This window comes from Notolepis coatsorum (genome assembly GCF_963971535.1).
Source record: "Notolepis coatsorum genome assembly, chromosome: 19".
Taxonomy (NCBI): domain Eukaryota; kingdom Metazoa; phylum Chordata; class Actinopteri; order Aulopiformes; family Paralepididae; genus Notolepis; species Notolepis coatsorum.
Genome location: NC_140183.1, coordinates 25521333 through 25538487, shown reverse-complemented (window position 1 = coordinate 25538487; position 17155 = coordinate 25521333). Strand labels below are relative to the sequence as shown.

Genomic DNA, 17155 nt, shown 5'->3' with positions numbered 1-17155 from the left:
ACCCTTTAGTTGACTGGAGTAGCGCTGTCGCCTGTGGTCTGGGCGACCTGGGTTCAATCCGTCTTCAAGGCCTTCAGTAGGTTTTGTGATTACACGGTTTCAGCCAGCTAATCACCCAACCCACAAGGGTATGTGATTCAACACAAACCACCATTGACCTCATTCTGACCTCTGACAAGTCCATGATCTCCAACAAAGGGGTGATAGCATGCGGGTTAAGTGATCATTATATGATTTTCTGTACCCGCAAAAAGCTAAAACAAAAGGCCGGCTGTCACAAAACAGTCACATCTAGGGACCTCAAAACCTACTCTAGAGAGGCCTTTAACCAAGAACTGGAGAGCATGGACTGGTCAGATGAGCTCAGTGGTACACAGGTTGAAGAAACAAAATCAATTCAAAATCAAATTCACAACAATACTTAACAACATGGCACCCCTAAGAACCACCAGGGTTAAAAATCGCGCTGAGCCATGGATGCACAGTGAAATACTGACCGCTATGAAAACCAGAGACAAAAAATGCTCTGAACTTCATAAAAGTCAGACAAAGCTTACCAAAAGCTCAAACAGTGAACTCCAAGCCCACGTGGTTGAAAAAAAAATTCAAAGAAACAGACTAAGAAATGACGTAAATACCATCAAAACCGCAAAAATAAATTCATCACTGACAAAACTGAGGAAAACAAAAACAAACCACCTGATCTTTGGAAATTACTCAATAATCAACTAGGCTGCAGTAAAAAACTTAAAACCAGATTCTCAAACATAAACATAAAGACAGAAAACACGCTCATCACAGACAAACTGGATGTGGCCAAATACCTAAACATATTCTTTACAAACATAGCCACAACACTGGTTAATAAACCCTTCCACTCAGGGCATTATGGGGTAGAACACATAGTAGCATACTACAAAAACCTAGGGGTCCGCAAAGACGACTTCAAACTGGAAATGGTAACAACAGATGAGGTACTCAAAAAACTGAGCGTCCTCCAACCTAACAAGGCCACTGGCCATGACAACATCCCCTGCAAATTCCTCAGAGACTCAGCAGCCGCCATCACCCCAGTCATCACACACATAATAAACCTCTCCATAAAACAGGGACAGGGATAAAAGAGTGACCCCCCTGCACAAAAAGGGCAGCAAATTAGACCCAGGCAACTACCGCCCTGTTTCTATTCTTACCTCCATCTCGAAAGTCATAGAACAAATTGTCTACGAACAGGTCGAAAAGTACCTAGCGGGGAAAAATCTAATCTATGAATTCCAATCTGGCTTCAGAACATCCCACTCCACTGACACATGCCTTCTCTATTTGAACGACCACATCAAACAAGAGGTGGACGTGGGCAAATACTGCGGCATGGTCATGCTGGACCTACAAAAGGCCTTCGACACTGTCAATCACTCCATTCTGATTGACAAGCTAAAAGCAATTGGTTTTGATAGTTTATCAGTGAGCTGGATGCAATCCTACCTTGAGGGGAGAGAACATGGTGGAGGTAAACGGTACTCTACCCCCCCCCCCTTCCTCACAGTGAGCTGTGGTGTTCCACAAGGAAGCATACTAGGACCGCTACTGTTCCTAATTTATGCAAATGCCATGTCGTCAGCTTGTGACTGCAACTTGTTCTTGTTCGCGGATGACTCAGCCCTGTTGGTCTCTGACAAGAACAAGTTACAGGTTGAAAAAACCCTCAGCTCAGAACTCGGCAGAATCTGCACCTGGCTCGCTGATAACAAACTATCATTACACCTGGATAAAACAGAGCCCATTCTCTTCGGATCAAATAACAAACTCAGCAAGACCAACGGCTTCTCAGTTACAGTGGGTGACAATATTGTCACAAGGAAAGATGAAATTACATACCTGGGTTCCATCCTAGAGGCTAATCTTTCCTGTGACAAAATGGCATCCAATGTAATAAAAAAAGTCAACCAACGAACTAGATTCTTGTACCGGATCTCCTCTCTGGTAAACAAGAATACCCTGAAGACTCTGGCAGGAGCACTCATTCAAGGGTACTACGACTATGCTTGCACCTCATGGTACCAAAGCACCTCAAAGGCGCTAAAAACAAGATTACAAACATCACAAAACAAACTGGTCAGACTACTACTTGACCTTACTCCTAGAACCCACCTCACCCCTGCCCACTTTGACTACCTAGGATGGCTTAGAGTAGACGACAGAGTACAGCAACTTGCAATGGGCCTGGTCTACAAGATACACTATACGACTAAAGTACCCATGTACATGTCAAAATACTTCCCAAAGGTCAGTGAATACCACGACCACAACACCAGAGGGAGCTCAACAAATCATGTTAAACCCAGATTCGGCTCAAACAAGGGACTAAACACGTTTTGCAATTATGCCACATCAATGTGGAACGCCCTACCCAAAGCTGTAAAGGAATGTGAATCCCTACCCACATTCAAAACCGCTCTTAAAGAGCACCTACGGGAGGCTGAAATTCGAAACTGGCCACCGTAAATGTCCAAACCCCCCTACCCCCTCCTAATAGACAGTCTCCTCCCCACCGTATGTATATAATTATTCTCTCCCCACCGTATGTATATTTCTCTCCCACCCACCCACCCCCTCCTAATGTACAGTCTCCTCCCCACCGTATGTATATATTCTCTCCCCACCGTATGTATATTTCTCTCCCACCCACCCACCCCCTCCTAATGTACAGTCTCCTCCCCATCATATGTATATATTCTCTGTTAGGATCTATGGGTAACAGTACTGTATATTTGCATATCGTATATGTCACAAATGTAACAGTACTATATACCTGTATGTCATGTATGTCCCTATGCCATAAATGTCATGATGTCATGTATGTTGTGTATGTCATAAATGTCACTATGAATTGAAAATGGGGGACCCTGATGTAAACAAGACAAACGTCTTTCTCTGGTCTCCATCCCCTTAACAATTGTGTGTATTGAGCCGTACTGTATTGTACCCATTCTGTAATCTGTTAAATAAAGTTTTCATTCATTCATTCCATGCTGCCTCCTGAATTCACTACATTGGTGTAAGAAGTGGGACGGTGAACCGTGAGGCAATCAGAAGCATGTGCCCAGAGGAGTGAGGGAGCTGATAGGCTGAAGGACCCAGAGGAGTGAGGGAGCTGATAGGCTGAAGGACCCAGAGGAGTGAGGGAGCTGATAGGCTGAAGAACAGGGACCCAGAGGAGTGAGGGAGCTGATAGGCTGAAGGACAGGGGCCCAGAGGAGTGAGGGAGCTGAGAGGCTGAAGGACAGGGACCCAGAGGAGTGAGGGAGCTGATAGGCTGAAGGACCCAGAGGAGTGAGGGAGCTGAGAGGCTGAAGGACCCAGAGGAGTGAGGGAGCTGAGAGGCTGAAGGACCCAGAGGAGTGAGGGAGCTGAGAGGCTGAAGGACCCAGAGGAGTGAGGGAGCTGAGAAGCACTTCCCAAAGGAGAGGGGTAGTGTAACGACCATGGATGCCTAGACTCTCTAGCCCTTGGCTAACGGGTCGGACCCTTACTGTGCCTGCAGTCTGGCTGACCTGGGTTCGATTCTCGGCTGAATTCACTACAATGAGCATGAACTCCAGAAAGATTCTGATGACTTGCCGCATCCCAGCTCAGTACAAGGCTTTCATATTCTCGTTTCACAAGTGCGACCATATTCCTACCAAACAGGAAGACAAGCTGGAGTTCATGAAAAAACATCAGAGCTTATTTTATTAAATACTTTTCAACATTACAAAATGCAATGCAAAAAAAACAAAAACAAATGACAGTTGAATTGTCTGTACACTGGCTTAACCTTGTAATAAAAAGATTATGCTACAACCTCCATATTCACAATAATGTATTGGTAGTACACCAAAATATAAGCAGTCTATCTACATTATATTTACAAAATTAAATGCAGTTTAAGAAAAAAGAACGTTAGAAATGGTGGCCTCCCACAAGTCTAAATAATATTCCAATAGGCAATGCATTGTGAAGCGCCAGAAGCCCTCGTTCAACGTCATATAACATTGTCATGTATCAGATCTCATATGATGTCATAAGTTTTATATATAAGTTCTCATATGACATCATACAGTAATATTAGGGATGCACCGATCCGATATTGATATCAGCCCCGATATGACTAAAATAGCTGGATCGGGTATCGATAAAATATATATTGGAATTATTAAAAAAATATATATAATATCATATAATAATAAATAAGAAATAAAATAAGAAATAACAATTCAGTACATTTATATCTATGTGTTCATTTGTTACATTTTGTTTCACTAAGTTGGGAAAGTAATGTTTTAAGTCAAGCCTGATGTTGCCTTGCACAAAAGAATGATCCCAGTCGCTTCCACACAGTGAGGCATACAGTTTATTAATTGAACAATGGGTATCGGATCGGTACTCGGTATCGGCCGATACCCAAAGCCCAGGTATCGGTATCGGGACTGAAAAAGTCGGATCGGTGCATCCCTAAGTAATATGAGATATTATAATATCATATCATCATCATAATATGAGATCTGATATATAACACTGTTATATATCAGATCTTATGACATCATTTAACAGTTATATGATCTCATATGACATCATATAACAGTTATATATCAGATCTCATATGACATCATATAACAGTTATTTATCAGATCTCATATGACATCATATAACAGTTATTTATCAGATCTCATATGGCATCATATAATAGTATTATATCAGATCTTATATGGCATCATGTAATATCATAATCAGGTCACACTACAATGGATGTGTTATGCGCTCAGTATACTTGCTTTTAAACGCATGTTCACATGTGCAAGGGCTGTGTATCCTATGTTGTGCACGTCTTCAGAAATTAACGCTATGCATCCGAAAGATGCAATGAAGCGTGTCACCAGTGGGGGCAGTGTGGATGTGACAGGCTAAACGCTGAAACTAGACATGGAAAGCTGCAAAAACAATTTTAAAACAGGTCAGACCTTTTTCTGCCACAATCTCAACATAACCTTCTCAAGTGTCGCCATATTTTATGTTTACGTTGCAAATGTGTCAGCCACGGAGGATTCAGCCCTGATCTGCCCCCCTAGTGCAGATCAGATAAAAAAAATCTAACCCTAACTAACCTTACTATCATGCACTTGTCCTAATAAACTAACCTACACTGTAGCACTCAACACTTTGATGAACATTGTTACTCAGCTGATAAGAGTTGTACCCTTCCTGATGGCTTGTCGTACAGAACTTGTAAGTCGCTTTGGATAAAAGCGTTAGCTAAATGATTAAATGTAAATGTAGTGGATACTTTTCAATCCTCCAGGTACACGCATGGTTAAAAGCAAGTAATAAGAATACATTTTACGAGTGTAGTCTTTTTCATGTTTCATGATGTTCCATCACATGGATAATACCCCCAAATCTATTAATTTCCGTCAAGAGTAAAATCAATAACCACAGCTGACCTGTTTCCGTCTAAACGATGGGATCCCGGCATTAGACTCTGCATGTACTTTGCAACAATAAAAAAACACAACATGCAATCAATATGACTGCTGTGTAAACGGGTCTTTAGCACTGTTTGCACCACAAGGCCATATTCTTATTTTACAACCAAATAAACAAAAACTGAAGACATGGCCAAATACATTTCAGATCAACATTTTCTTTAAGTGACTATTTAAAGTACCGTATAAATATACAAAAATATGTCTTAAAAAAAAGAAAAAAAAAAAAAAAAAAAAAAAAAAATGCTACTGTTTCCATAGCCTGGTTGGCAATAGGACTCAATTACGGTTCTATTTACCTGCGATTGGATCAGCCCTGAGGGAGCACTGAGGACAGTAGCCCACTGAGGAGGACGACTATCTCTCATAACTAGTCTCTAGGGGGAGATGGGATAGACACTGGTCCACTCTCCAAATGTCTGTGCCACATCCTCTCACCCCCCCCCCATCGGGGAGAGCTACCTGTCCTGATTGGTTAACTGTCTGAGATGCCAGCATCTGTTTCTCCGAGTGGCTTATTGAGTCAAGCTCTCCGGAGGTCATCATACTGATGACGATCAAAGCGAGGCTGAAAGCAGATAACGGTCATTAGGCCTGGTGGCTAGGGACCGAGGGCCCTGGCTTCACCGCTAATCTGGGGACTAAGGCGAAAGCAAGGCTACCGCTGTGGTGCAAAAACACGTTCCGACTGAAGCATTTGTTCTCGGGCCACTTCAGGGTCATAAACTAACATCATAAAATGAACACCGTATGGAGTTTATATTCACATTTCAAAGCGATGAGGTCAATCTGCTGCCGTACAGTTGATGACAAACACAATCATCGTCAGCGTGATATGAAATCAGCGTTGCATAGTACGTGGCTAGCTAGCAAAGATGGCCAACTTTCGCTCGCTAACGGTTAACTAGTTAGCTAATATTACCTTCTCTGTCAAGTCTGTTTGTGTTTCTAAAGATAATTAATATAATAATTATAATAATAATAAATTAATTGTACATACATCGACAGGTTGTTGTTAGCGTTTTGAAATGTGAATATCAGCTCTATATAGGGAGGTGTAGTGGTTACGTCATTGCCGTTTTTCGTGTTCCACCCTCTGTCCAACGCAATGTATTTCCCCATTGCCCATTCCTAAATCGTCTCATTTAAAACAAATAAAGCATTAACATTTGCATGGTGTAACCTTCTGTGGGTATTCATCCACAATCTATAGCTCAACATGAAAATATTCGCAATTAATCAATTTTTTTATTTTGGTTTTATTTCAACCAAAAATGCTTAAACAACAATCTTAGTGATAGAAGGGAACTCATTTTGTGCAAAAATGTTAAGCTTTTCAATTTCCATGCGGCAGAATTATTACAATAGCCGATAATCCATTTTCCCAATGATAAATCCCTATACGGGTGGACCTCTCGGGCGGTCCAAAGCGACGTCAGACTACACCTCCCTATAGTGTAATTTACAACAGGACACATCTGTAAAACTCAAGAGTGTTCTTTTAATCATTGAGTAATGACGTCTGGTTGATGGTGTGTATAGCCCCACTTCAGTGTAGTCAGTAGATCTGCGAATATGACATCATCAGCATAGCAAACCAGGTGCTATAAGGGAGTGAGTTAGTGGGAGAGACCCCAGAGTTACATTCACACTCCTGGCATGTTGGAGTTACGGGAACACGTTGTCCCAGTCTCCTGGGGCCTCGGGAACCACTTCCAGGTCAAGTTCGGGGGTCACCTCTACCTGGTCCCCTGATTCCTCCAGGCCCACGGTGACCTCATGGATCTGACCTGGAAGTAAACAAAAAAGAACGAAAAAAAAGGGAATGTTTACCTCAGGTTTACCTCATTTACAGTCACGTAGAGTGTATACAGAAATAAGCCAAAAAAAGCATATAAAAATCACACAACATATAAAATGGGAAGTAGGAAGGGGATACATGCACACAACATGTGAACAACAATATTCACTTTCAATAATCTTTTGGGGGGGGAACCATACTTAGCTTATATATATTATATCCAATCCAATCCAATCCACTTTATTTATATAGCACATTTAAAACAACAAAGTTGACCAAAGTGCTGTACAAGTCCACAAACATAGGATAAAACATAAAACATAAAAATGTAATAAAAACACATAATAAAACAGTACAATGTGTCACATAAAAAGGCCAACCTCTCGAAAACGGTTTAAAAAACAAAAGCCAGAGCAAATAAGTGTGTTTTGAGGCGTGATTTAAACACCTGCAGAGTGGGGGCCTGCCTAACATGCAGTGGCAGCTCATTCCAGAGCTTTGGGGCTGCCACTGCAAAAGCACGGTCCCCCCTAAGCTTCAGCCTGGAGTTTGGAACGGCCAAGAGGAGCTGGTCAGAGGACCTGAGGGACCTTAGAGGAACATAGGGTTCCAGCAGGTCTGAGAGGTAACCCGGTGCCAAGCCGTTCAAACATTTAAAAAAAAACAGTAAAACCTTAAAATCAAACCTAAAACGCACAGGAAGCCAGTGGAGGGCAGCCAGCACAGGGGAAATGTGCTCCCTCTTTCGCGTTCCCGTCAGCAGACGGGCAGCGGCGTTTTGCACCAACTGCAAACGAGAGAGGGAGGCCTGACTGACGCCCACGTACAGGGCATTACAGTAATCAAGGCGAGAGGTCATAAAAGCATGGATAACCGTTTCAAAAACGGAACGGGATAAAAAAGGTTTGACCTTAGACAGCCTCCTAACCTCTGATGGCACCTTTGTAAAAGCTCTGTGGATGTATTGTAAAAAAAAAAACATAAACATAAAATTTTTATCTACAGACTCTCATCCACCCTGAAGCACCGTGCCGACCAGCTGGCTCCGGTGTTCACAGACATCTTTAACACCTCACTGGACACCAGCCTGCTTTAAAACATCCACCATATTTCCTGTCCCCAAAAATCCAAGGCCCATTGGACTAAATGACTACAGACCCGTCGCCCTGACCTCTGTGGTGATGAAGTCTTTTGAGCGCCTTGTGTTTACACACCTCAAATCTATCACAGACCCTCTCCTGGACCCCCCGCAGTTTGCCTACAAAGCCAACAGGTCTGTAGACGACGCTGTCAACATGGCACTCTGCAGGAACCTACGCCAGGATCCTGTCTGTGGATTTCAGCTCTGCTTTCAATACAGTAATCCCGGCCGTGCTACAGGACAAGCTCTCCCAGCTGAGCTTGCCCAACTCCACCTGCAGGTGGATCACAGACTTCCTGTCTGACAGGAAGCAGCACGTGAGAAAACACAGCTCAGACTCCCAGACCACAGGTTCCCCCCAAGGTTGTGTTATTTCCTCTCTTCCCCTCCAGTCACCAGTCCGTCAAGCTCCTGAAGTTTGCGGTCGACACCACCCTCATTGGACTCATCTCTGGTGGGGATGAGTCCGCCTACAGGTTGGAGATTGACCATCTGGTGACCTGGTGCTACCAGAACAATCTGGAGCTCAACGCTCTCAAGACACTGGAGATGGTTGTGGACTACAGAAGGACCCCAGCCCCACTCACCCCCATCACCCTGTGTGACTCCCCAGTGGACACTGTGGAGTCCTTCCGCTTTTTGGGAACCATCATCTCCCATGACCTCAAGTGGGAGCTGAACATCAGCTCCCTCGTCAAGAAAGCACAGCAGAGGATGTACTTCCTGCGGCAGCTGAATAAATTCAACCTGCCAAAAACGATGATGGTGCACTTTTACACAGCCATCATTGAGTCCATCCTCACCTCCTCCATCACAGTATGGCATGCTGCAGCGACGGCCAAGGACAAAGGCAGGCTGCAGCGTGTCATCCACTCTGCTGAGAAGGTGATCAGCTGCAATCTGCCATCTCTCCAGGACCAGTACGACTCCAGAACCCTGAAGCAAGCAGGTAAGATTGTGGCCGACCCCTACCGCACCGGTCACAACCTGTTTGAGACACTCCCCTCAAGCTGCGGTCCATCAGGGCCAAAACCAAAAAAAGAGCGTAATGGCTGCGCGAGTCTTAAGAAGCGAGACCGGCCCCGTGGATGGGGCTACTATGGCTAAGCTAATGGAAGAACTCAAGCTAGCTTTCACCACGGAGTTCAGAACGTTTGCCGCCTCACTCGAATCCAGACTCGACGACTTCCAACTGCCGGTCGCAGACCATACACAAAGCCTGGCCTCCGTAGAAGACGGCCTGAATACATGGTCTGGTAGGATGGTAGCGCTTGAGGCCAGATGCACAGCTCAAGATGGAATCATCGGCAAGCTAAAAACCAAGCTAATTGACATCGAGTCGCGCAGCCGGCGTTCTAACATACGCATTCTGGGCCTAGATGAATCCCTGCACAGCAACCATCCCAGTGTCTTTTTCGCAGAAATCCTGGTGGAAATCATGGGGAAAGACGTCCTCGCTACGCCGCCTGAGCTCGATCGATGCCACAGGATGCTAACACCCAAACCAGCGCCCGGCTCCAGGCCTAGGGCAGTGATCGCCCGCTTACACCACTATAAGATAAAGGAGGCTATCATCCTGGAGGCTCGTAAAAGGAGAGAAATCTGACATACAGAGGGAAACCAATTTCAATCTTCAAAGACTACTGCCCCGAGGTGGTCGAGCAGCGATCACACTACCGAGATGTCAGGATTTAAACCATCGCTCCAGTTACCTGCAAAACTCGTCATCAGGGCCAAGGATGGCACGAGGATACATCTACCATCACCCAAGGACGCCGTGGACTTCCTGAAGACCCGGCCCAAAGAGGCCCCGACACCGGCATCACTAGGTCAGAACGCGGATCCGACACCGGCATCACCAGATCAGAACGCAGATCCGACACCGGCCTCATCAGATCCAGACGCGGTAGTAGCATGATTCTGGGCTGTTAGCATTCTGCTACGGCTATCACACAGAGCGGGGTGACATTTAATATTTTATCACATATGTAGTTATGGATGATTACTTGACGTTAGGCTTCGCCTGGAAGTTTATCTTTTATTTTTCTCGATATCTGACATACGGGGTTGGGGGGGGGGACAATTCTGCTGTATATAACTTTTGTATTGTTGCATGTCTATAGCACATGCCACGGGCTGGGGCGCTAAGTGCTAGCGGTCCGTTTCGGAGGAAACAGGACCTATTTTGTTTCGGATATTTCTACCACGCTTATAACTTTTGCACGCTACACCAGCGTCCAGCTGTGTTTTGTTTCATTGCCACCGGGATACGTTTACTGTTGCTTGCACATTTAACAAACTGGGGTATCGTGACTGCGCCAGCCGGGCCTTGTCGGCTACATACAGCTAGCCACCCGCATAGCTCCCGTCAATATCTGCTGTCGACGGCGTGCTCACTGGGGTGGCAGACGGCCCCCTGCACAGCGCCCTCCTCTGGCGTGGAGGCCTAATCGCACGAGGTCAAACCAGCACCATGGGAGGTAACAAACCTACGGACAAAGTATCGCCCCCTCCCAGCCTGGTGGATGTACTGCACGCCTGTTCGATTGCAACATGCTTGAAAGATACAACCCGCCCCTTTTACCACTATTCCTGTTCTATTCCTTTTGTGTATATGGGAGTGTGGCAGTTAGCCACTGAGAGAGTGTTGTACGAATGGTAGGTTTGAAGTTTCTGGAAATGTTGGTTAGTCCCTGTGATGTTGGGGAAATACCCACTGGTTCCGCACCTTTATATGTTTTTAATGTCATTAATATTTGTTTTATGTATGGCTCAAGGTACATGTGCTTAGTGTTTAAAATAAGTGAATTTGGCGTGCCCACAGGCCTTTTTATGTCTGCTCTGTCTACACACCCCCTAATATTCTATGGCAATGGCTAACTCAGAGCTTTAAGCTCTGCTCCTGGAATGTTCGAGGTCTTCAGAAACTAGCGAAGAGGAAGGCGATTCTGACTTTTTTAAAGAAGGAGTGTAGTGGCTACTGGGACATAATTCACGGCATCCTAGCCTTATGTGGTGTTTACTACATCTCCTGTGATCCTTAGCGGGGGATGACGTAGTTTAAGAGAGACGAATGAAAGATGAATGGCAGTGTTGTTGTGCGACAGTAGAGTGCGTAATAAAATAGTATTTTTGCATCGGAACACGGCTCCGCTTTCACTATCATTACCGCATTCCTACAGGAGAATGTTTCTATTGCTTTATTACAGGAAACCCATATGGGACCCAACGATGCCGCTAAACTCCAAAAGAGTTGGGTGGGACAGGTCTTCGCCACAAACTATTCTACATTTAGTAGGGGAGTGGCCATAATGATCAATAAAAATCTCCCCTTTAGACATAACTTCCTCTGTAGATAGCCATGGCCGCTATGTGATTATCAAAGGGGTTCTTAACACATTGAGTGCCAGCCACGAGAAATCTCGTTGTTGGCCGCCATGCGTTGAGTGCCAAGGACGAGAAATCTCATTATTTAATCGTAATTGCTTTTATTAGCGATATCCATTCATTTTTCATCAATCCAGCCTCACGTTATCATTGTCTGTCTATGAGCTCTATGAGCTCTGAGCTCGAACAGGGCAAATACCGCCCCCTATCGTCTCCCGGATGGTAATGCACCCATTGGATTGGACTCAATGGAAATGCATGGGAAAAAAACAACCCGGAATCAACATTTTACTTCTCAGGCATGTAACCCGAGACGATTGCATTCATTGTGGACCCTCAATGAGCAGCGTGGAATATGTGTTTCGAGTACATACCGTTGGATCAATAAACGCGATCGATATTTGGAATGGCGATCAGGAATTGGAATAATCTTTTTGCAGAACATCTGATGTGAGGTAAGGAATCTATTTTACCAGTCTTAGGGTAATCAGATGTTTTTTTCACAGTGGATCACAACATGTCCCTATGTGTGTATGTGTGTATGTCGTAGAGCTGCCGCGGTATTGATATTTTCCTTACCGCACAAATTTGCGAAATATTTCCTACCGCCGCGGTTATTACCGCACAGTGTGCACAAAAAAAAAAATAAGTTTGAATGCATTTTTTTTTTTTTAGTAGTCTACTCTTATAGCCTGCCTCTAGTCTAATGGCGCTTTTCCACTGCATAGTACCTACTCGACTCGACCCGCTTTAGGCACCTGGTACTTCGTTCCTTTTCCACTGCAGCCAGGTAGGTACTACTCCGTTTGTCTCCGTGTGGGGATGCAGGCGATGCCGCTCGCTTGTGTACACTGAAAGCTCCGTGGGCATAGCCAATTAGCCATGTCCGAGGGCTTGCAGCAAGCCAGAGTTTAACACAGTTTAAATCAATCAATCAATCAATAACAACATTAACCATACTCTCGTTGCGTCTATTCTGCCAAAGCTAACGTTACCTCTCATTGTGTATTCTACCAAGCAACCCGGGTTTAACGTTACCTCTCGTGTATATCGGCTGACGGTAGTATTAGGCTAATAACAACAACAAACTTAACACATCAGCGATCTTGTTGTGACACTAAACTCTCCGCTCGGTGGTAAATTGGGTTGATGTCGGTTTTGTTTCATCAATAAATAAGGCAGAATACACAGTGAATCCATTCTTTTTTGTTTATTGCACTTGGTTCTGTCGCAAACAAATCCTGAATGAAATGCATCCTTAGCGAGGCAGTAAAGATGGCGGCGTTCTGTTTTTGTTCAGAGCCTCCAAACTGTGACGCGTCTCTCTTCTGACCAGTCAGTGGTCTGCAATGTTTCACATGACTTTTCTGGTACCACTTCTACCCAATAGGGTCACTTGGAACCGAGTAGGGTATATCTGCAAAGCCGCAAGCCAACTTTATTATTATGATAAAAAACAGCGGTGACGCGGTATTCAGCCTAACTCTGCGGTGAGCGTGATGCAACAGCGATACCGCGGTAATGCGGTTATCGCGGCAGCTCTATATGACGTTAGCGCTGACCAGGTCATAGATAATCGATTTTTCAGCCCGCTTCTCTAGCGTGCATAAGTACACATATACTATCAATAATCTAGCGTTTATTTGAAAACAATTCATAAATCAGCCGGAAAATGTATATGTGTATTCCAGTAAAGGGCGATTTCCGCGGAATCTTTTTCTTTTTCTAGAAATTTCCAAAAACTTGTTTTTCAAAACGGTATAAAACGGAAATGTACAGATGAAAAAACAATCCGTTTCATACATGTTGACTGCAAGCAAGTCATTGATAAGCGACAGGCATATTAGACACATAGCCATAATATAGAATATAGAAATAGCTCCGCGAAAATCATGAAATATCGGAAAATCAGCCGCAAAAGGCTGGCATTCAAGCGATAAATCGTGCGCTCCCTGCTGGCACTCAATGTGTTAAAGGGGAACTATCTTATAAATGACCTTTTCCAGTGTTTAGGGTAATTTTCTAGCTATGTGGACTTATAGTAATAGGATCTATGTCTCTAATTCTCGATTTGGCGCATTCTTCCAATTCTCATCTCACAATAATGTCCCTCCCTCAAGTGAGTCATCTGAAAATTAGCGTATTCGGGACGTCAGATGGTCCTCATTTGCATAATAACGCCCGCCCCCCTCTAGCTGCCAGCCGAGCGAGAGCGAGATAGACCCACGGTGGTGGACCAACTGGACCTCTGTGTCTGTATTCGACAAAACATGTCGGCGCGCGCGGACCAACTGGACCTCAGTGTCTGTATTCGACAGGCTTTTGTCCCAATCGGCGCACCAACTGGCCCTCTCTCGCGGACCAACTGGGTCGCGCAGGATAACTGGATAGGCTGTGTCCTGTATTAGCCAGGCTTTTGTCCCAAACGGCGCCTCATAGTCCACCACCGCGCTGCGCCACAGCCCACTCCCGGCTGGCTCTGGCTCTGGCTCTCTGTCTCTCTCTGTCTCTCTCTGTCTCTCTCTGTCTCTCTCTGTCTCTCTCTGTCTCTCTCTCTCTCTCTCTCTCTCTCTCTCTCTCTCTCTCTCTCTCTCTCTCTCTCTCAATCTCTCTCAATCTCTCTCTCTCTCTCTCTTTCTATCTCTCTATCTCTCTATCTCTCTCGCTCTCTCTCTCTCTCCTTTTTTTCTTCCTCTCTTTTTGTCCCCTCTTCTTTTTAATGTGGAAGTTTTGAGCAATCGCTGGCTGCCTCTGTGGCTCGGTGGGAATGGCATTTTTAGAAGAATGTCTCATACTGTGGTTTTAACCATTCCTGTGTCCCATCTCTCTCTCACTCACATATACACATATACACATATACACACACTCTCTCTCTCCTCTCTCTCTCTCTCTCTCTCTCTCTCTCTCTCTCTCTCTCTCTCTCTCTCTCTCTCTCTCTCTCTCTCTCTCTCTCTCTCTCCTCTCTCTCTCTCTCTCTCTCTCTCTCTCTCTCTCTCTCTCTCTCTCTCTCTCTCTCTCTCTCTCTCTCTCTCTCTCTCTCTCTCTCTCTCTCTCTCTCTCTCTCTCTCTCTCTCTCTCTCTCTCTCTCTCTCTCTCTCTCTCTCTCTCTCTCTCTCTGTGTGGACTGACTGTCACTCAAAGTGCTTATGGGCGGAGCCAGGCCATAACAGCCTGAAATCCGGAGGCTGAAAAATGATGGTTTTGAGTACTTGATTAGAAATATAAACCAATGCATTTTTTTGAAGAAAACCGTACAGATGTCTTCAATAGACTCACAGGAATTATGTAAAGTTGCCCAAATAGTGCTAGGAATAGTAAAATAGTTCCCCTTTAAGGTAAATAAATGACATTTATGAATGTATACTGTCCCCCAGGCTACTCCCCTGACTTTCTATCCAATGTATTTACTGAATTTACTGGCCTGGCCAGTAGGAGACTTTAACTGTCACCTTATACCGTCTCTCGACAAACTCCCACCCAGTTCGGCTCCCCCTCTAGGCAAGCAAAGATGCTCTCCTCCTTATGTACAGACATTGGATTCTCAGATGTCTGGAGAACCCTTTGCCCCTCCGAATTGAAGTTCACAGTTTTTAGCGGCCCACATAAGAGCAACAGTAGAATAGACTATTTTTTCATCCCTTCCTCCAAACTGTTTCTGGTTTCGTCCTGTACTATCGGAAGTATTGTTTCATCTGATCACGCCCCTATATATCTGGTCTACTCCCTGTCAGAAGAGAGGGCACTATCGAGACGTTGGCGTCTTAACCCATACCTCCTTAGGGATGATAGGTTTGTCTCCTATTTCGAATCGGAATTTAAGATTTTCTACTCAATTAACTCACACTCTACGGACAACCCGTCTCTGCTTTGGAAAACATCTAAGGTCTTTTCTCACGGACTGATTATGTCTTACGTATCATCCAAGAAATGCAAGAAAAATGAACAATGCAAACAATGGTGGCTGACGGCCACCAGAACTGCGTTAAACACTCTTCAGATCCAAGACTCCGAATACTCTCTTTTTATGCCCAACTCTATAGGACTGAGCGACCCGATGGTGCTCTCTCTCTGACATGCACTCCTTTTTCGTTGACTTGCACCTCCCTAAGGTATCAAAAGCTCAGAACTAGCTCCTTAACGCGCCAATTACGAAGGAAGAAGCTCTGTGCGCCCTTAAGGGTATGCCATCTGGTAAGGCTCCGGGTGGTTTCGGATGCAAATTCTATAAGGAATTCGGTCATATTCTCTTGGATCCCCTGTTGGCAATGCTTAATCACTCCTCAGAGGTTGGAATACTACCCCAGTCCCTACGGGAGGCCAATATTTGCCTTCTCCTTAAAAAGGGTAAATGCCCTGAAAAGTGCGCCTCCACTGCTTTTGGTCCTGTGTAAAGCTCCAGAGATATTGGTTCGACATCGTAGAGGAACTATCTGATATATTCCAGACCCCCATCGAACTGGATCCCCTGTGCCTCTTACTAGGCCTCTGTGGTAACCTTGACTTCATAATTTCATGATTTCATAATCAAAAATGTTAGATTAACCCAGAAAACTGAAAGTATCTGTAGTGATGGTAAATAGTTCATCACACAGAGACTCTCAGAGTGATGGAACAAGCAGCCATTCCAAACCCCCCCAGGAAACCGAACACCTAGACATGTGACAGTTGAGCACAGCAAGAATGGACCAAACAGCGGAAATGCCTCTGTAAGAATGTGGTTGCAATAATAGATTACAAAGTGCCAGTTTGGTAGATGGGGTTTTTTGGGATGGCTCTGGTGAATTGAATAGTATTAACCTAAGACGCACTGACTATATTGGGTTAATATTATATCAACACAAACACTATTAAGGCAGAAGTCACCAGACCTCATCAGTTGAACACCACCAGGCGACACCTCTCATGACGACATTGTTTACTCAGTCACACACCACAGAAAAACGGTGACTACAGCAGTAAAGACAGTTGTCTAACCAAGATTAGAGGTCACAGGAAACATAATTGCATTATATTAGTTTAGAAATGAAAAACAATGTTGGAATAATAAAACAAGAGTATAGTAACCTATTAGAAAAGTAACTTACAGAAGAACCAAATAGAAGGAATGTTAACATGAGTGATTCATTCAAAGGAGGCCACAGTCCAACCCCCCCTCTGGCCAAAAAGGAGGGGGCTACCCATGGCTGTTACAGACACATACGACCAGGAGACACCAAATGAGGACTGCCTGTGTTTAGATACTGGTGATTGGTGGAACTAGGTTAAGAAAAGTGAGGTCATGAAATCTATAAGTATGGAACAGTA

General features: G+C 44.6%; 1 protein-coding gene across 1 annotated transcript in view; it reads right to left on the bottom strand.

Annotated features, from left to right (window-relative positions):
* Positions 1–6390: 6390 nt before the first annotated feature.
* znf236 (zinc finger protein 236) overlaps positions 6391–17155 on the bottom strand; it is a gene marked incomplete at its 5' end in the record, with an annotated part of 86345 nt that continues 75580 nt past the window's right edge. The window contains one exon of the mRNA XM_084336582.1: positions 6391–7312. Coding sequence (XP_084192708.1) covers positions 7191–7312 — 122 coding nt within the window. The 3' untranslated portion in view covers positions 6391–7190. The remainder of the gene's footprint in view (positions 7313–17155) is intronic.